The following is a 21,063-nucleotide window of genomic DNA, read 5'->3' as shown; positions in this document are numbered from 1 at the left end:
GTTAAAATGAAAAGAAATCTTACCTTACCGATGGCCAGTGGTGGTGGTCCGACGATATCCATTCCCCACTTCATGAATGGCCATGATGATAAAATTGAGTGCAATGTCTCTACCGGTTGATGTACCAACGGCACATAGCGTTGACATTTATCACAATATGAGCTTTGATGTCTTGTTCCATCTTGGGCCAATAGTATCCTTCCCTAATTAATTTTAACACTAAGGAATCCGCGCCTAAATGATTTTCGTAGATCCCTTCGTGGAATTCTGGCATAATATAATTAGCTTCGGAGACTCCCAAACACTGGGCCAGCGGGCCTTGGAAAGATTTTCTGTACAATTTACCTCCTTTGAAACTACATCACGCTGCCTTAGTGCATAGTGCTCGAGATGCCTTGGGATCTTCAGGCTACTTTCCTTGATCGAGATAGTCAATGATCTCATTTCTTCAGTCCCAGACCAAATTAGTCGCGTTTACTTCATAATATCTATCTGCGTCCAATACCGAATACATAAGCCACACACCGTATCGGAGTCTGATCCTTTCATATCCATAGATGAGACAAGATTAGCTAGTGCAACTACTTCAGCATTTTTTCCCTCGGGATTTGCGTAATTGACCCCTCTAGGAACCGAGCAAGCAAAGCCCGGACCTTCATTACATAGTGTTCCATGTGTTCCTCTTCGTCTTCGAAGATCCCATAGACATGATTTACCACCAAATGGGAGTATCATGTGATTTCTATGACCTCGGAGTTCAGTCCTTGAGCCAATTAGAGCCCTGTAATCAAAGCTTCATATTCCACTTCAATGTTAGTTAGAGGAACCATTCTTATGGCCTGCCTTAGGGTTTCTCCTGAAGGTGTGCTTAATATTATGCCGAGCCCAGACCCCTTTACATTGGAAGCTCCATCCATGAATAGGGTCCAAACTCCTGATATCGATTCTGACACCATCACTGCTTTTTTGGTTGCCAAAGGTAACAGTTCCGGACTGAAATCGGCCACAAAGTCGGCCAGGAATTGTGACTTAATTGCAGTCCTACGTTTATATTCTATGTTAAATTCACTCATTTCGAGGGCCACATGGCCAGCCTACCTGAAACTTTGGGTTTAGGAAGGATATTTCGCAGGGGAAAAGTGGTCACCACAGCTATCGGGTGAAATTGGAAATAAGGCCTTTACTTTCGGACAGAGACTGCGAGGGCTAAGGACAACTTTTCTAGATGTGTGTAGCGCGTTTCTGCTCCCATTAAAATTTTACTAACATAATAAATAGGAGATTGCATACCTTCGTCCTCACGGACTAAAACAACACTTATTGCTACCTCCGGGACTGCTAAGGAGATCAACAGTTTTTTGCCTTCCTTTGATTTTGATAGTAATAGATGACTTGAAAAATACCTTTTCAAACCCCTCAAAGCTTGTTGATATTCCGAGGTCCATTTGAATTTGTTCTTCTTTTTTAGCTGTAAGAATAAATGATGGCATTTCTTTGAAGACTGGGAAATGAATCTACTCAATACGTCCAGCCTCCCTGTTAGCCTTTGAACCTCTTTTACGCTTGATAGCTGGACTGGAATGTCTTCGATGGCTTTGATTTTATCGGGGGTTAACCTTGATCCCCCTTTATGACACCAAGAATCCCATGAACTTACCAGAGCTGACCCCTAAAGCATTCTTCTCAGGGTTAAGCTTCATGTTATACTTCCTTAAGATGTCAAAAGTTTCTTGCAAGTTTTTGAGATGATCACATGCATTCAAAGACACAACACGCATATCATCTATGTAAACTTTCATGGTTTTCCCTATTCTATTTTCAAATATCTTTTTCACAAGCCGCTGATACGTGGCTCCGACGTCCTTTAGCCCGAAAGGCATCATATTGTAACAATATGTGCTGAAGTTCGTGATAAACATAGTTTTTTCCTAATCCTCTGGGTTTAGTTTTATTTGGTTGTTCCTGGAGTAAGCATCAAGGAAACTCATTAACTCGTGCCCGGCCATTGCATAAATTATTTGATCAATGTGTGGCAATGGGAATGAGTCTTTTGGGCATGCCTTATATAATTCTTTATAGTCTACGCATATGCGAAACTCATTACTCTTCTTTGGAACTACTACTACATTAGCTAGCTAGTCAAAATACTTTACCTCTTTGATTGAACTGATATCAAGCAAGCGAGTTAACTCTTCTTTGACAAATTTGTTTCGGACCTCAGCAATAGGATGTTTTTTATGTCTTATTAGAGGGATGCTGGGATCCAAGATTAGCTTATGTACGGCCACTTCTGGCGGGATACCTGTCATATCTGCTTGCGACCATGCGAAATAATCGACATTAAATTTAAGAAATAATAAATCTAGAACTAAGTTCGGGGTGCAGTCTTGTCCCCAAGTGGAAAGTTCCTCTCCAGGAACTTTTTGGACAATGCTACTTGTTCAGGTTCTTTGGTTGTGGACTTTGTTGCGTTTGTCTCTTCTAGTACCTGAAAATACCTTGAAACCTGATAGGATTCCACCGAATATTTCCCCTGATTGACTTTGCTCGGCTCGAGACCAGGCACTGGTTCCTGTAATTGCTATGCCGCATGCTCCTTCCCTTTGCTACTGGAAACTGAGATTGTATTCATTTCTCTTGTTGCCAGTTGATAGCATCTTATTTGTTTAACTCCCTTGGAAGTTGGGAATTTCAGAAACTGATGGTATGTTGATGGCATAGCCTTCATCTCGTACAACTACGATCTCCCCATGATGATGTTGTAACCCATATCGCCATCCACCACCTCAAAAAGGATTGTCTTCATCACCCCTCGGCATTGGCGGGCAGCAGGATTTCTCCTCAGATTGTCACACTTGCTAGGTTGAACCTGACGAGGAGTTTTGTGGCTAGAATGATGCTTCCTATGAGCTTGGCTTGCTCCAACACCCTCCATTGTATGATGTTGGCCGAACTTCCTGGGTCCACCATAGTACGTTTAATTTTAAATTTAAGAGAATTAAAGATATTACCAACGCATTGTTAGGTGGTAGCAGCAATTCATCTGCGTCCTCCTCTGTGAAAGTGATGTCGTCTTCAAAACTTCCCGGGGTCTCTTGTTGTGGGTCACCGACACCTTCGTCTTTTTTACCACCAAGAATGTAACCTCATTAATCTCGTTCCCCCTGAAAATCATGTTGATCGTCAGACGCAGGGGATCTTCTCCTGCTTTTGAAGGTTTTACATTATCACGATTGCGACCATAGTTGTTTTTAGACCGGTCACTTAAAATTCCCTAAGATGGCTATTATTCAGCAATGTCGCCACCTCTTTGCGTAGATGCCGATAGTCCCCAGTCCGGTGACCGTTTGTCCTACGATATTCATCCCACAAATTAAGATCCCTTTGGCTGAGATAGGATCTCATTGGCTTCGGGAATCGTGCTTGTTTAATGTTCCTCATAGCCGACACCAGCTCCACTATGTTGACATTGAAGTTGTATTTGGAAAGCCCAGGGTAGGAAGAATCTTGAGAACTTGACGTTTCCTTGTTCTGCAACGACCTGTTATTTTGGTCGCGATTTGTTCTCCTATCGGTAGTGAATATATTCGCTGGTCGAAAAACTCTGTCGCGTCCTTCGACCTGTTTATAGGAAAAACATCGACCTCTTGAAGACCGTTGATCTATGTCTAAATCATCTTTTTATTTCTCTTTACTCTTCTCCCGGTCCCGACCCTTGAACGATACCAGGAAACCGGGTCGAACATCCTCAATCCTTATCTTAGACTCGTACGGGTTGTGAATATTTGCTCAAGTTGTTGCCTGGAACTCGAGCAAACTTTCATTCAATTTCCGGGAAGCGTCAGAACTTCTCGGATTCAGACCTTTGGTAAATGCTTCAGCCGCCTATTCGTCCGATATGATCGGTAACAACATCCTTTCCTTCTGGAATCTTCAAACTCCCGTAGCAACTCGGACTCTCCATGTGCAATCCTGAATATGTTTGCCTTTCGGGCATGTACCTTTCTGGCCCCGGCATGGGCCTTAATGAACGAGTCCGCGAGCAACTCAAAGGAGTCTATGGAATGCTCAGGCAAGAGCGAATACCATGTGTCACGACCCGGATTTCCCACCATCGGGTGTCGTGATGGCGCCTACTATAGGAGCTAGGCAAGCCAAATATTTAAAACACCTTTCCTGCTTTCTTTCAAACAATATAATAAATGAGACAAAATTTAAGCGGAAGACTTTAAATCTAAAGCAACTGAAAACCAAAAGTGCGGACGTTTAATACACATCACTACCCAAGGTTTGGTGTCACTAGCTCACGGACTACAACAGAATACTACAAACAATGTCTGAAAGGAAATACATCATGTTTTTTCTGATACAAGATGAACAAACGAAAAAAACAAGGAAAGGGACTTCGGCCTGCGAACGCCAGCTAGGCTACCTCGAGAGTCCCTGGACTAAAGATAGCTCCCAGAAATCCTACTGCTGTGGTCCGTAAGTTGCTCCTTGATCTGTGCACAAAAATGCACAGAGTGTAGCATCAGCACAACCGACCCCATGTGCTGGTAAGTGCCTGGCCTAACCCCGGCGAAGTAGTGACGAGGCTAAACAGGACCTACCACAATTAACCTGTACAGATATATATACAAGTGCAAGAAAAAAAACAATAACAAGATAATACAAAGTAAAGCTAGGAGGGGACATGCTATCGGGGAGTAACAGGTAAAAATGAAATATCGGAAATAAACAGAAGAGACTCCGGTTCCCATGATATATATATATAAGTGGACGGCGTGCCACACGATCCCATAATATCATATATAAGTGGACGGCGTGCCACACGATCCCATAATATCATATATAAGTGGACGGCGTGCCACACGATCCCATAATATCATATATAAGTGGACGGCGTGCCACACGATCCCATAATATCATATATAAGTGGACGACGTGCCACACGATCCCATAATATCATATATAAGTGGACGGCGTGCCACACGATCCCATAATATCATATATAAGTGGACGGCGTGCCACACGATCCCATAATATCATATATAAGTGGACGGCGTGCCACACGATCCCATAATATAGTTCATAATATCTGACTTCATATAGTAGACCCCTTCAGGGGAGAATAACAACTCAATACCTTTAACCCGACAAGGGTACAGCTAACAGCCCAAAATATCCCGACAAGGGAGAATATATATATCAGTCTACACATCCCGGCAAGGGAGTATTCACAACACATTCTCCTTTTTAAATCCATTTTTCCTCAACTAACACATTCATGTTCGAGCTAACGCTCCAAAAGTACACCAATCACAATTTTACCTCAACCGTTCACATTATATGAAACTCATCAAATTAACAAGGAGCTTGTATCACATTATTCGAATTAAAAGCAATCAAGACTCACGGTCATGCTAGACCCCGGTGCATAGATAACCGTCACCATGCCTATACACCGTACTCCACATTAGCAAGTAGCAAATATCATCCTAATCCTATTCCCTCAAGCCAAAGTTAGAACAAACACTTACCTCGAATGCTCCAAACTCAACTCACGCTTCTAGTATAGCTTTACCTCTTGATTCCACCACCAATCCGCTCGAATCTATTCATAAGTTACTTAATCACATTAATAATTACTAAATGAATCATCCCCAATGCATGAAAATAGATTTTTCAAGGTTTTTCCCAAAAAGGTCAAAAATACCCTCAGACCCACGTGGTCGAAACTCGAGGTTCGGACCAAAACCCGGTTACCCATTCCCCCATGAATCCCAATATATGATTTGTTTTTAAATCGGACCCCAAATTGAGGTCCAACTTCTCAATTTGTAGAAAACCTAGGTTCTACCCAAAACACCCAATTTTCCCCATGAAAATCTTTGATTTGAAGTTGAAATTATGTTAAAAGATGTTAAGGAATAAAGAAATTAAGTTAGAAATCACTTACCAATCGTTTTGGAGAAAAAATGTTGTTTGGAAAATCGCCTCTTAGGTTTTGGGTTTTTGAAAAGTGAAAAATGACTGAGATTTTCCGAACTTATATACCTTTCTGAGGACCTGGTGCGGACCGCACAAAAATGTGTTGCGGCCGCGCCGAGTGGGAGAAAAATTGGGGCTTCTCTGAACCCTTCCAGCGCGGACCGCACTATTTTGGTGCGCGGCCGCGCTGGTTAACCTGAAACCCTAGCCCTCAGACTCAGCCACGCGGACCGCACAAAAATGTATCGCGGCCGCGCGGCTCCAGCGCGGACCGCGCGGAAATGACCGCGGCCGCGCTGGTGTCTGCAACACCTGAACCTGCATTTTCTTAAGTCCAAGACCTCCCGGGCCCCATTCAAAACTCACCTGAGCCCTCGGGGCTCCAAACCAAACATGCACACAACCTTAAAAACATCTTACGGACTTACTCGTGCGATCAAATCGCCAAAATAACATCATATACATAGGATCAAGCCTCAAACACATGATTTTCTTTCTTCAACTTTCATAACTCAAATTCTCAATTTTAAGTCCGAAACACGTCATATGACGTCCGTTTTTATCCAAACTTTACAGATAACGCTTAACACATATTTAAGACTTGTACCAGGCGTTGGAACCAAAATACGAGCCCGATACCTATATTTTCTAACTCCTTTTCATTTCAAATTTTCATATCAAATTTCAGAAAATAATTTCTTTCAAAAATTCATTTCTCGGGCTTGGGACCTGGGAATTTGATTCCGGGTACACGCCCAAGTCACATATTTTTCTATGGACCCTCCGGGACCGTCGAATCACAGGTCCGGGTCCGTTTACCCAAAATGTTGACCGAAGTCAACATTATGCATATTAATACCAAAATTCATCAAATGTTTCACAAAATCCACATATTCTAACATAAAAACTTTCCGGCTACGCACCCAAACTGTGCTTGCAAATCGAGGCGACTAAAAGCGAGGTTTTCAAGGCCTCGGGAGCACGGAACAAAGAAGAATTAAGGTGATGACCCCTTGGGTCGTCACATTCTCCACCTCTAAAATAACCGTTCGTCCTCGAACGGACAAAAGAAAGAAGTACCTGAGTCGGGAAATAAATGAGGATAACGGCTCCGCATATCGGACTCGGACTCCCAGGTCGATGCCTCAGGAGGCTGACCTCTCCACTGAACACGCACCGAAGGAAAACTCTTCGACCTCAACTGTCGAACCTGCCGGTCTAGAATAGCCACCGGCTCCTCCTCATATGACAGATCCTTGTCCAATTGGACAGTGCTGAAATCCAACACGTGCGATGGATCTCTGCGATACTTCTGGAGCATAGATACATGAAACACGGGATGCACAGCTGACAAGCTAGGTGGCAAGGCAAGTCTATAAGCCACCTCTCCCACACGATCAAGAATCTCAAATGGACCGATGAACCTAGGGCTGAGCTTGCCCTTCTTCCCAAATCTCATCACGCCCTTCATAGGCGATACACGGAGCAATACCCGCTCACCGACCATGAAAGCAACATCTCTGACCTTGCGGTCTGCATAACTCTTCTGTCTGGACTGAGCTGTACGAAGTCTATCCTGAATAATCCTGACCTTGTCCAAGGCCTCCTGAACCAGATCCGTACCCAATAATCGAGCCTCTCCCCGATCAAACCATCCAATTGGAGACCGACATTGCCTACCATACAACGCCTCATACGGAGCCATCTGAATGCTGGACTGGTAGCTGTTGTTGTAGGCGAACTCTGCTAAAGGCACAAACTGGTCCCACGAGCCTCCAAAATCAATGACATAGGCTCAAAGCATGTCCTCAAGAATCTGAATAGTCCTCTCGGACTGACCGTCCGTTTGGGGATGAAATGTTGTACTCAACTCAACCTGGGTGACCAACTCTCGCTTAACCGCTCTCCAGAAATGTAAGGTAAACTGCGTACCCCGATCCGAAATGATAGATAGCGGCACCCCATGAAGACGAACAATCTCCCTGATATATATCTTGGCTAACCTTTCGAACGAATAGGTGGCTGCAACAGGAACAAAATGCACTGACTTGGTCAGCCTATCAACAATGACCCAAACTGCATCAAACTTTTTCCGAGTCATCGGGAGTCCAGTAACGAAATCCATCGTAATCCTCTCCCACTTCCACTCGGGAAGTGCAATCCTCTGAAATAGATCATCGGGTCTTTGATGCTCGTACTTAACCTGCTGACAATTCAAACACCGAGCCACGTGCGCAATGATGTCTTTCTTCATCTTACGCCACCAATAGTGCTGCCTCAGATCCTGATACATCTTCGTGGCGCCCGGGTGAATAGAATACCGAGAACTGTGGGCCTCCGCTAAGATCAACTCTCAAATCCCATCAACATTGGGCACACAAACTCGCCCCTGCAATCTCAATACACCATCATCATCTAAGGTTACTTTCTTGGCACCTCCACGCTGCACCGTGTCTCTCAAGACACACAAATGGGGATCCTCAAACTGCCGCTCGCGGATACGCTCTAATAGTGAGGAACGAGCAACCGTGCAAGCTAGCACTCTGCTAGGCTCAGAAATATCCAACCTCACAAGACGATTGGCCAAGGCCTGAACATCCAAAGCAAGCGATCTCTGGCTGACTGGAATATAAGCAAGACTACCCATGCTGGCGGACTTCCTGCTCAATGCATCGGCTACCACATTGGCCTTCCCCGGGTGGTATAAGATAGTAACATCATAATCCTTTAGCAACTCTAACTACCTCCTCTGCCTCAAATTCAACTCTTTCTGCTTGAACATATACTGAAGACTCTTGTGATCAGTGTAAACCTCACACGTCACGCCATATAAGTTATGCCTCCAGATCTTCAAGGCATGAACAGTGGCTGCCAACTCGAGATCATGAACCAGATAATTCTTCTCGTGGATCTTCAACTGCCTCGAAGCATAGGCAATGACTTTGCCTTCCTGCATCAATACTGCACCAAGCCCAATACGAGATGCATCACAATAGACCATATGGCCTTGAACTTGTGGGCAAAACCAATACTGGTGCCGTAGTCAGAGCCGTCTTGAGCTTCTGAAAGCTCGCCTCACACTCGTACGACCACCTGAACTGGGCACCCTTCTGGGTCAATCTGGTCATAGGGGCTGCAATGGATGAAAACCCCTCCACGAACCGACGGTAGTAACCTGCTAACCCCAGGAAACTCCGAATATCCGTAGCTGAAGCTGGTCGAGGCCAGTTCTTGACTGCCTCTATCTTCTTCGGGTCTACCTGAATACCTGCTGCTGATACGACATGACCCAGGAATGCGACCGAACTCAACCAAAACTCGCACTTTGAGAACTTAGCATACAACTGACTATCCTTTAGGGTCTGAAGGACCACTCTGAGGTGCTGCTCATGCTCCTCCTGACTGCGGGAGTATATAAGAATATCGTCAATGAAGACTATCACGAACAAGTCCAAATAAGGTCTGAACACTCGGTTCATCAACTCCATGAACGCTGCTGGGGCATTAGTCAATCCAAATGACATGACCAAAAACTCATAGTGCCCATACCGAGCGTGAAATGCTGTCTTAGGGACATCAGACGCCCTAATCCTCAGCTGGTGGTAGCTAGATCTCAAATCTATCTTTGAAAACACCCTCGCACCCTGAAGCTGGTCGAATAAATCGTCGATCCTCGGCAGTGGATACTTATTCTTAATTGTAACCTTGTTCAATTGCCGGTAATCGATGCACATTCTCATCGAACCATCCTTTTTCTTAACAAACAACACCGGCGCACCCCAAGGCGAAACACTGGGTCTAATGAAACCTTTATCAAGCAAATCCTGCAGTTGTTCCTTTAACTCTTTCAACTCCGACGGGGCCATACGATATGGCGGGATAGAAATGGGCTGAGTGCCCGGGGCCAGATCAATACAAAAGTCGATATCCCTGTCGGGCGGCATACGCGGCAAGTCTGAAGGGAAAACCTCAGGAAACTCCCGAACAACGGGCACAGAATCAATAGAAGGGGCCTCCGCGCTAGAATCGCGAACATATGCCAAGTAGGACAAACATTCCTTCTCGACCATACGCCGAGCTTTCATATACGAGATAACACTACGGGTACAATGACCAGAAGTCTCTCTCCACTCTAAACGGGGGAAATCCGGTAAGGCTAAGGTCACGGTCTTGGCATGGCAATCAAAGATAGCATGGTACGAGGATAACCAATCCATCCCCAATATAACATCAAAGTCGACCATGTCCAAAAGCAACAAATCAACACGGGTCTCAAGACCCCCAAACACTACGATACAAGAACGATGAACTTGGTCGACCACAATAGAATCACCCACCGGTGTTGACACATAAACAAGAATACTCAACGAGTCACTAGGCATAACCAAATAGGGGGCAAAATAGGACGACACATATGAATAAGTAGATCCGGGATCAAATAGCACAGAAGCATCCCTATCACCGACCAGAATGGTGCCTGTAATCACAACATCTAATAATTCAGCCTCTGGCCTGGCTGGAAAAGCATAACAACGGGGTTGGGACCCACCTCCCTGAATCATATCCCTGGGACAATCTGCTGCTGGCTGACCCCTACCTCTAGCGGTCTGAGCTCCACCTCTAAGACCTCTACCTCCACCTTTATGTCCTCTACCCCTGCCTCTAGCCGGCTGGGCAGGCGGTGGGGCAACTGGTGCCTGGATCATCGGGAGAGAACCCTGCTGCTGCGAGCTGCTGGAAGCTCGAGGGCAATATCTAGCAATGTGACTCACATCGCCGCAAGTATAACAAGCCCTCGGCTGCTGAGAAAAACGAAGTGATGGTGCACTGATAGGTGCTGATGGTGAACTGAAGAGTTGCTGGTCAGAATACTACGGCTGAGAACCACGACCACCTGGTGTACCATGAGAAGCCTGGAGAGTTGACTGAAAGGGCCTCGAAGGATGGCCTCTACCATAAGAATCCCTACCTCCAGTCGAGGTACCACTGAATCTACTCGAATGACGGGGCCTCTTATCAGACCCATGACCACCTCCCTGAGCAAGTGCCATCTCTATCCGGCGGGCACCATCTGTCGCCTCCTGAAATGAAATCTCACTACCGGCACTCATGGCCATCTGAACACGGATCGGCTGGGCCAACCCATCAATAAACCTTCGCACCCTCTCTCTATCGGTGGGGAGTATCACAATGGCATGACGAGCAAGATCAATGAACTGGGTCTCATACTGGGTGACCGTCATAGGACCCTGCTGGAGACGCTCAAACTGCCTGCGAAGAGCATCTCGCTGAGTAATTGGGAGAAACTTCCCCAGAAATAACTCTGAAAATTGATCCCAAGTCAATGATGGTGACCCTGCTGGCCTGTCTAAACAGAAATCCCTCCACCAAGTCTTGGCGGATCCTGCCAGGCGAAAAGTGGCGAAGTCGACCCCATTGGTCTCTACAATGCCCATAGTCCGTAGAACCTCATGATAGCTGAATATGAAATCCTGAGCATCCTCTGAGGGGGTGCCACTATATGTGGTTGTGAAGAGCTTGGTGAAACGATCAAGCCTCCACAAAGCATCCGCGGACATAGCCGCACCATCGCTGGAATGAGCCGTAATACCTGGCTAGGCTGCCACAGCTGGCTGAACTACCACGGCTGGCTGAACTGCTGGAACCTGAGCCTGAGGAGCTACCGGCTCTAGAGTACGAGTATCGGGAGTCTGAATTCCTCCCCCAGCCTGAGATGTGGCTGGAGCTACGGGAAGCAAACCCGCTCTAGAAATTCCCTCCATAAAGCCTACCAGTCGGACCAAAGCGTCCTGAAGCACTAGAGTGACTATGAAACCCTCTAGGACCTGAGCTGGGCCCACTAGAACAGCTGGGGCTGGAACCTCCTCCTCAAAATTGACCTGAGGCTCCGTCGCTAGAAATGCTGCTCGGGGCTAAGCTCTGCCCCGGCCTCGGCCTCTGGCACGGCCTCGGCCTCGCCCTATGGCACGGCCTCGGCCTCGCCCTCTGCCCCTAATAGGGGATGCTGCTGGGGGCTCAGGCTGTTGCGCGGTAGAAGAGGAAGCACGTGTCCTCGCCATCTGCGAAAGAACAGAGTGGAAAGACAATCAGTACTTGAGAAACAGAATCACACGACAAGAATGAACAAGGTGAAGTTTTCCTAACTCAGTAGCCTCTGCGGGATAAATACAGACGTCTCCGTACCGATCCCTCAGACTCTACTGAGCTTGTCCGTGAGTTGTGAGACCTAAGTAACCTAGTGCTCTGATACCAACTTGTCAAGACCCGGATTTCCCACCATCGGGTGTCGTGATGGCGCCTACTATCGGAGCTAGGCAAGCCAAATATTTAAAACACCTTTCCTGCTTTCTTTCAAACAATATAATAAACGAGACAAACTTTAAGCGGAAGACTTTAAATCTAAAGCAACTGAAAACCAAAAGTGCGGAAGTTTAATACACATCACTACCCAAGGTCTGGTGTCACTAGCTCACGGACTACTACAGAATACTACAAACAATGTCTGAAAGGAAATGCATCATGTTTGTTTGATACAAGATGAACAAACGAAAAAAACAAGGAAAGGGACTTCGGCCTGCGAACGCCAGCTAGGCTACCTCGAGAGTCCCTGGACTGAAGATAGCTCCCAGAAATCCTACGGCTGTGGTCCGTAAGTTGCTCCTTGATCTGTGCACAAAAATGCACAGAGTGTAGCATCAGCACAACCGACCCCATGTGCTGGTAAGTGCCTGGCCTAACCCCGGCGAAGTAGTGACGAGGCTAAATAGGACCTACCACAATTAACCTGTACAGATATATATACAAGTGCAAGAAAAAAAACAATAACAAGATAATACAAAGTAAAGCTAGGAGGGGACATGCTATCGGGGAGTAACAGATAAAAATGAAATATCGGAAATAAGCAGAAGAGACTCCGGTTCCCATGATATATATATATATATATATATATATATATATATATATATATATATATAAGTGGACGGCGTGCCACACGATCCCATAATATCATATATAAGTGGACGGCGTGCCACACGATCCCATAATATCATATATAAGTGGACGGCGTGCCATACGATCCCATAATATCATATATAAGTGGACGGCGTGCCACACGATCCCATAATATCATATATAAGTGGACGGCGTGCCACACGATCCCATAATATCATATATAAGTGGATGGCGTGCCACACGATCCCATAATATCATATATAAGTGGACGGCGTGCCACACGATCCCATAATATCATATATAAGTGGACGGCGTGCCACACGATCCCATAATATAGTTCATAATATCTGACTTCATATAGTAGACCCCTTCAGGGGAGAATAACAACTCAATACCTTTAACCCGACAAGGGTACAGCTAACAGCCCAAAATATCCCGACAAGGGAGAATATATATATCAGTCTACACATCCCGGCAAGGGAGTATTCACAACACATTCTCCTTTTTAAATCCATTCTTCCTCAACTAACACATTCATGTTCGAGCTAACGCTCCAAAAGTACACCAATCACAATTTTACCTCAACCGTTCACATTATATGAAACTCATCAAATTAACAAGGAGCTTGTGTCACATTATTCGAATTAAAAGCAATCAAGACTCACGGTCATGCTAGACCCCGGTGCATAGATAACCGTCACCATGCCTATACACCGTACTCCACATTAGCAAGTAGCAAATATCATCCTAATCCTATTCCCTCAAGCCAAAGTTAGAACAAACACTTACCTCGAATGCTCCAAACTCAACTCACGCTTCTAGTATAGCTTTACCTCTTGATTCCACCACCAATCCGCTCGAATCTATTCATAAGTTACTTAATCACATTAATAATTACTAAATGAATCATCCCCAATGCATGAAAATAGATTTTTCAAGGTTTTTCCCAAAAAGGTCAAAAATACCCTCAGACCCACGTGGTCGAAACTCGAGGTTCGGACCAAAACCCGGTTACCCATTCCCCCATGAATCCCAATATATGATTTGTTTTTAAATCGGACCCCAAATTGAGGTCCAACTTCTCAATTTGTAGAAAACCTAGGTTCTACCCAAAACACCCAATTTTCACCATGAAAATCTTTGATTTGAAGTTGAAATTATGTTAAAAGATGTTAAGGAATAAAGAAATTAAGTTAGAAATCACTTACCAATCGTTTTGGAGAAAAAATGTTGTTTGGAAAATCGCCTCTTAGGTTTTGGGTTTTTGAAAAGTGAAAAATGACTGAGATTTTCCGAACTTGTATACCTTTCTGAGGACCTGGCGCGGACAGCACAAAAATGTGTTGCGGCCACGCCGAGTGGGAGAAAAATTGGGGCTTCTCTAAACCCTTCCAGCGTGGACCGCACTGTTTTGGTGCGCGGCCGCGGTGGTTAACCTGAAACCCTAGCCCTCAGACTCAGCCACGCGGACTGCACAAAAATGCATCGCGGCCGCGCGGCTCTTGCACGGACCGCGCGGAAATGACCGCGGCCGCGCTGGTGTCTGCAACACCTGAACCTGCATTTTCTTAAGTCCAAGACCTCCCGGGCCCCATTCAAAACTCACCCGAGCCCTCGGGGCTCCAAACCAAACATGCACATAACCTTAAAAATATCTTACGGACTTACTCGTGCGATTAAATCGCCAAAATAACATCATATACATAGGATCAAGCCTCAAACACATGATTTTCTTTCTTCAACTTTCATAACTCAAATTCTCCATTTTAAGTCCGAAACACATCATATGACGTTCGTTTTTAGCCAAACTTTACAGATAGTGCTTAACACATATTTAAGACTTGTACCGGACGTCGGAACCAAAATACGAGCCCGATACCTATATTTTCTAACTCCTTTTCATTTCAAAATTTCATATCAAATTTCAGAAAATAATTTCTTTCAAAAATTCATTTCTCGGGCTTGGGACCTCGGAATTTGATTTCGGGCACCCGCCCAAGTCCCATATTTTCCTACGGACCCTCCGGGACCGTCGAATCACAGGTCCGGGTCCGTTTACCCAAAATATTGACCGAAGTCAACATTATGCATATTAATACCAAAATTCATCAAATTTTTTATAAAATCCACATATTCTAACATAAAAACTTTCCGGCCACGCGCCCGAACTGCGCTTGCAAATCGAGGCGACTAAAAGCGAGGTTTTCAAGGCCTCGGGAGCACGGAACAAGGAAGAATTACGGTGATGACCCCTTGGGTCGTCACACCATGTCAGGGCTTCCTTTGTAAGAGTCTCCCCGAATTTCTTCAGTAAGACTGACTCAATCTCGTGGAAAATTAAATTGTTCTCCTTCACTACCATTGTATATGTGGTGATATGCTCTTGAGGATCTAAAGTTCTATCATACTTCGGCACGTCTGGCATTTTAAACCATTTCAGGATCAATTCTGGTGTCGCGCTTGGTTTGTACGGCAATTGTGTGTACTTCTTTGTGTCCGGCCCTTTCTGCACTGGTGGTGCGCCCGAAATTTGATCCATTCGGGCGTTTAATTCCCTCATAAACCGCTTGAGTTTGATTTTAATTTTAATTAGAACTCATTACCTTAAAAAGATTAGTATCCCAAACCCATAAATTTTAAATCATGGCTCCGATCTGATGGGAGATTTGATACCCCCTTCGTCACACTCATTAAGAAAATTAATTAACAATTAGTTGTAAGATATATTTATTTAAATTATTATTTATCTCTCCTCAAGCATGAAAATCATTTGGAAAGTTTTATTATATACTTATCATTTACTCCTATCTCTTTTTAACTGTTATTTTAGTTTTTTCCGTTCCTAATAAGAAAATAATATAATTTTTTTTGTAATTTACTAAGTTACCCCTATTTAATAAAAGTAGATTAATATTCTCCTCTTAAATATTGTGTATTTCTTTAATATTAAAGGTAAAAGTGAAAATAACTAATAATTTTAGTGTTGAAATTCTAAAGTGACAATTATTTTGGGATAAACCGTTTGAGTTAAAGTGACTGTTAATATGAGACGAAGAATAAAGTAAAGTATTAGAGCAAGGTGAGTTTGCTAAAAAATAATTAATTCCCTCTTGATTTGTTAAAATGATACTTTCTCCGGTCCACTTTAATTAATTTTTTAGTATTTTTGCGATCCATAATATTTAATTTTTTCATATATCAAGAAAGATTTAACTTTATTTTTTTCAAAGTTGCCCTTGGAATATAAAGAGCCTAGGAAAACTTATTATATTTTCAATGAATAAATTAAGGTTAATATCGTCAATTCGATTGTTCATTAATGCTAAAATAAATTTCTTAATATGTTTAAAATCAGCCAAAAAAATTAATTAAAGTGAATCGAATGGTGTAATGATTTTGACCAAATTTAAAGATTAAAAGGTTATTTATTATGGACAGGGGAGAGTAAGTTATCTAATACTTCTAGAGGGTTTAATCTATGATTTTCTGTTTGTACATTTTGTTTTGGAATAGCAAAAGGTGTTCTGATTGTCTGCTGGATAAAACATATGGTCGGGAGAGAGGGCAAATTATTATCAAAATTCCGTGTTAAGATCCGACCAAACTTTTAATTACCTTTTTAAATGTTCTCACATTACTTAACTTATCTCCCCCTTCTCCCAAACTTGTCAGCTAATTTTCTTGAATTTCACGCCTTAATACATGCATTGAATTCTTAACGAAAGAAAATTGGAAATAGATCATTTTTCTTTGCTAACACAACATTAGCAAAATATTTTGCTTTTTCCCCCACCCCACTAATTTATTTGTAGATATTTTTTAGTATTATTGTGAATCAAACAAAGCACACTATGTTCTCCAAATGCATTTGAAATTTGTGCATATGTTTTGTAAGAGCTCCAAAAAAAAAAATCATTTCTCTCTTTCTTATTTTTATTGGATACCATTTCGGCATTTATAGTATATGGTCTCCAATGATGTCTTTATTTTTCATGATTTAGACTATCATAATAAAATGTGAAGTCACAATCCTGATTTAGACAATCACAATAAAATGTAAATCAAAATCATGGAAATTATTAACGGTGAACAGCACATATGTCACGTTTAAAGATTTGTAATAACAAGACGGAAAAATGATGGTTTGGCCTTTAATGATTGGTCATTTAATCATCCATCATTATAGCTATTGGCCCCTACGTATAATATTTCAGCGTGATTATTTACTGCTTAATGCAATCAAACGATATTACCAACGCTTTACATTTATTTGTTGCTTTTAAGTCATATATATCTGCTGTTTTTGTTTATGATGTTGGTAGCCGTATAAGCAGCAAATATATTCAATATCTAGGAAGAGCGACAGAGCGTGGCATGTTTTATAAGAATTTAATTTAATTATATGCACTGACAATGCGAATATTCTAGTTGATGCATGGTTTGATCTTGAGTTTTCGTTTTCCTTCTTATTTTGTAAAATTTCACGGTCTCAATTTGTTTGACGGCTTTTTCCTTTTGACAATCACTCTAACCAAAATTCTGAAGGTAAGTTAAAGTAATTAATTGATAAGATGATGATACTCATAACACTGCACACATAGTATACTTTTATAATCTACTTCAATTCAGATGATGAAGGAATACATCTTAAAATACTTTATTTTTATTTGTTACTCCCTCCGGTCCAAAATAAGTGATTTTTTTGGCTTTTTTCTTGTGGTCCAAAATAAGTGATTTTCCAGATTTCAAGAATGAATTAATTATTTTTTCCCTATATTGTCCCTGGAGTAAATAGTGTTGAAATATATGTTAGAAGTATTTATGTGAGATAATAAAGGTTAATATGGTCAATTCCATTGGTAATTAATGCTCAAAGGTGGATTTCTTAATCTGTGTAAAAATATCCAAAAAATCACTTATTTTGGACCGGAAGGTGTAACTCACTAATTTAAAGTTTTAACACAGGAGAGGCGGAATGTGACAGAAGGTTTTTTTATAGGAATAATAAAGTCAAGCAGGCAACTAAAATAACTTTTAATTAGACGCATTTTTGGAATTAACATGCTTTCGCTAACCTAGAATATTAGAATATATTATAAGTCATGCGTATTGTTATAGTATTCTTTATGAACAATTATTTATTTACTTCTTTAAATTCAATAAAATTTTATTTTAAATAGATCATGTGTTGGTTTGTGCGTCCATTGCTTACATAGTAGATGATTTAGTGTATAGAGTTTAGCTTATACGCGGAAGATTAAATCATCGGTTCTTGTAAGATATAAAAGTTAATGTTCACAATCTAATGATGGAATTGGACAAATCATCGGAATGATTGTAGCACAAGATTAAATATAATTTATCTTGATTATGGGAATGGTTTAATTCCAACTTTTTGTGCTAGTACATTTTGTATGTATTGAACGGATCAAGTAGAGATGAGTATTTTATACTGACTTTATAAAATAATTTCTCTAGTCCATTTAATGTACTTATACTCTTAATCCTCATATAATTATTATTAGCTGTGTATGTCACTTGTTGTTTTGATTTATTGAAAGGCGAGATTCTTTCGCGAGTCAATAAGCATGGTAAATTGGATAACAATGATATACATTGGCGAAGTAATAATTAGTTGATGGAATCCATGTCTCGATTTTGAGATTGATGATACTCCTTTATGAAAGCTTATAAGTTTTCATGTGTAAACCCGGCCGGTGGATTTTGTATCCGACACATGAAATAAGTTAAGTGTAAGTCTAAAGGAAGTAATTAATAAATTAAATAGTCAGTAATTTAATTTGATTGATTAGTATCTGAATCTTAACATGGGGAGTTAAATAAGGTATTATGGAAGAATTTCGAAATTGAACTAAGGAGTGAAATTACGAATTTTTAGTGGAATAATTCGTAATTTATTATGATGGAAATTAATTTCAGAATTTTGAAATTAATATCATAATAGGAAGCCTTGTTAATTAAATTCGGTGGTCCCTACTGTGCCTAAATAATAGAAAATAGTAGAAACTGTTACTTAGTGGGAAAGAAAACATGGAAACCGTCCCTTAGTGGGAGAAGGAAACCTAACAGGTTTTGAAAACGGTTTTGACCTAAAAACGCAGCTATATATATGGATATAAGGGCTGGACATTTGGGGTATGATTCGGACTGCAGTTTCTACTAGAATTTTGCCCACCCAAAATTCTCTATTTTCGGTTATTGTTTGGGTAACACAGTAGAAGACTGTGGAAATCTGCTGGTGTGTGGTATCAACTGAGGAACTGGAGAACGACATAGATTTGTTGTGTTTATGCTTCAAGAGGTAACCCTAAAATCTCCATACGTGCTAGTTGTTTAGATTACACGTGAATAAGATTCTGTTATTGCTTCCGCTGTGGTATATATTCCAACAATTGGTATCAGAGCTTACTCACGTCTAATTAAATAATTAGGATAAACCATAAGGATTAATATCATGTTCTATATGCAAGTTTTGAATTACATGCAAAGTTTGTTTTTTCTGAAAACCTGCACTATTTTTTTATGTGATTATATGTTATGGGTTGTGTTGATTATTCTGAAAACTTGATGTATCCTTTTAATATTGGTGATGTTGAATGAGAATAATCTGAAAGTTGAATTTTATCATGTAAAACGGCAAAACAAGTTTTGTCGAATTAGGGCAGAAAATCGGAGGTCAAAAAGTTGACGGACTCCGATTGACCTGAAACTTGGCAGGTCCATGTGAAACGGCGCAGTGAGCAATACGCATGGATTCATGACTGAAGTCGTTTTTTGGGCTTTCAGGGTCGTTTAGATGGTATTTTTGCTGTTTTTCTAAAATTCTAAAAAAAATTAGTTGTTTTTAATTCCAGTAATTGTGGGGATCAATTCCCTTGGTCCCCGGGCTTAAAAAATCAGTGATATAATGTTTTTTACACGTTGACGTAGGTCTTCTTCCATATCGGATAAAAAAATATTATGAATAATCACAATGTTATACTAGTCATTGATTATTTGTATTTACTCTCCATCTGAGTATGCATGTTGGTTCAATGGGACTAATATATGTTGAATGTTGATATTCACTTGGCTTAAATTAACAGTTTACTCTCCATCTGAGTATGACCTGCTTAAGTTTATGGAGTGAAATCTGTCATTATATATGTATATTGCAAGAATAGCTTCTTTCCCATCGAAATTTGTTGTTCAAGGTGCATAGATTGTATATATATAATGTGTTTTGAATTTTAATGTTCATAAAATAAACTGATTTGATCTATTTAAATATTTAATGTCTCCCAGATTGACAATGACTGCTTTCAATCTCCTTACTGTCATTCTTACCCAAAACAAACTTGAGGGTCCAAATTATGTTGATTGGAAATGAAATTTGGATATTGTTCTAATTGCTGAAGAGTACAAATTTGTGCTCGATGAGAAGTGTCCAGAAAAACCTGGAGATGATGCCACAGATGATGAACAGAAGGCTTACCAGAAATGGATTAAGGCTGATGAGATGGCGCGGTGTTACATTTTGGCATCCATATCGAATGTTCTGCAAAATCAGCATCAGTCGATGAAGTCTGCTTATGACATTCTAGAAAATCTCAAAGAAATGTTCGGAGATCAGAATCGTGCGGCTAAGCAGACTGCCATGAAAGCCCTTCTGAATACCAAAATGGTTGAAGGTTCATCGGTCAGGGACCATGTTCTGAAGATGATGAGTCTTCTGAATGAACTGGAGGTCCTTGGAGCTAACATTGATAAGGACACGTAGGTTGAAATGATCCTGCAGACTTTGCCTTACAGTTTTCAGCAATTTCGCCTGAATTATAACATGAACAAAATGGATTTGTCCCTTGCGAAATTGTTGAATGAGCTGCAGTCCGCAGAGACTATTATCAAGTCCTAAGCTCCTCCCGTGGCATTGAATTTTGAGCCAGGTTCTTCTTATAAGTCGAGAGGCGGGCAGAAAAAGAAAAAAGCTCAAAAACCCTCTGTTGGTGGCGCGACTGCTGGTGTGAAAAAGGCTAAGGGCAAGTGTTATCACTGCAAGCAGCCCGGGAATCATAAGAAGCAGTGTCCAACTTATCTGGC

The 21,063-nt window shown here is 41.7% G+C and overlaps 1 protein-coding gene across 1 annotated transcript; it reads left to right on the top strand.

The window, feature by feature from the left end:
• Positions 1–834: 834 nt before the first annotated feature.
• Positions 835–20,743, top strand: LOC107769371 (uncharacterized). Its single transcript, XM_075252985.1, has 2 exons — positions 835–979; positions 20,382–20,743. Exons 1-2 carry the CDS (start codon positions 835–837, stop codon positions 20,741–20,743), a joined length of 507 nt encoding a protein of 168 aa, XP_075109086.1.
• The last annotated feature ends 320 nt before the right edge of the window (positions 20,744–21,063 follow it).

The sequence above is a fragment of the Nicotiana tabacum genome, chromosome 5, assembly GCF_000715075.1.
Source record: "Nicotiana tabacum cultivar K326 chromosome 5, ASM71507v2, whole genome shotgun sequence".
Classification (NCBI taxonomy): Eukaryota; Viridiplantae; Streptophyta; class Magnoliopsida; order Solanales; family Solanaceae; genus Nicotiana; species Nicotiana tabacum.
The sequence above is the reverse complement of the archived record's forward strand: the minus strand, read 5'-3'. Positions and strand labels throughout refer to the sequence as shown.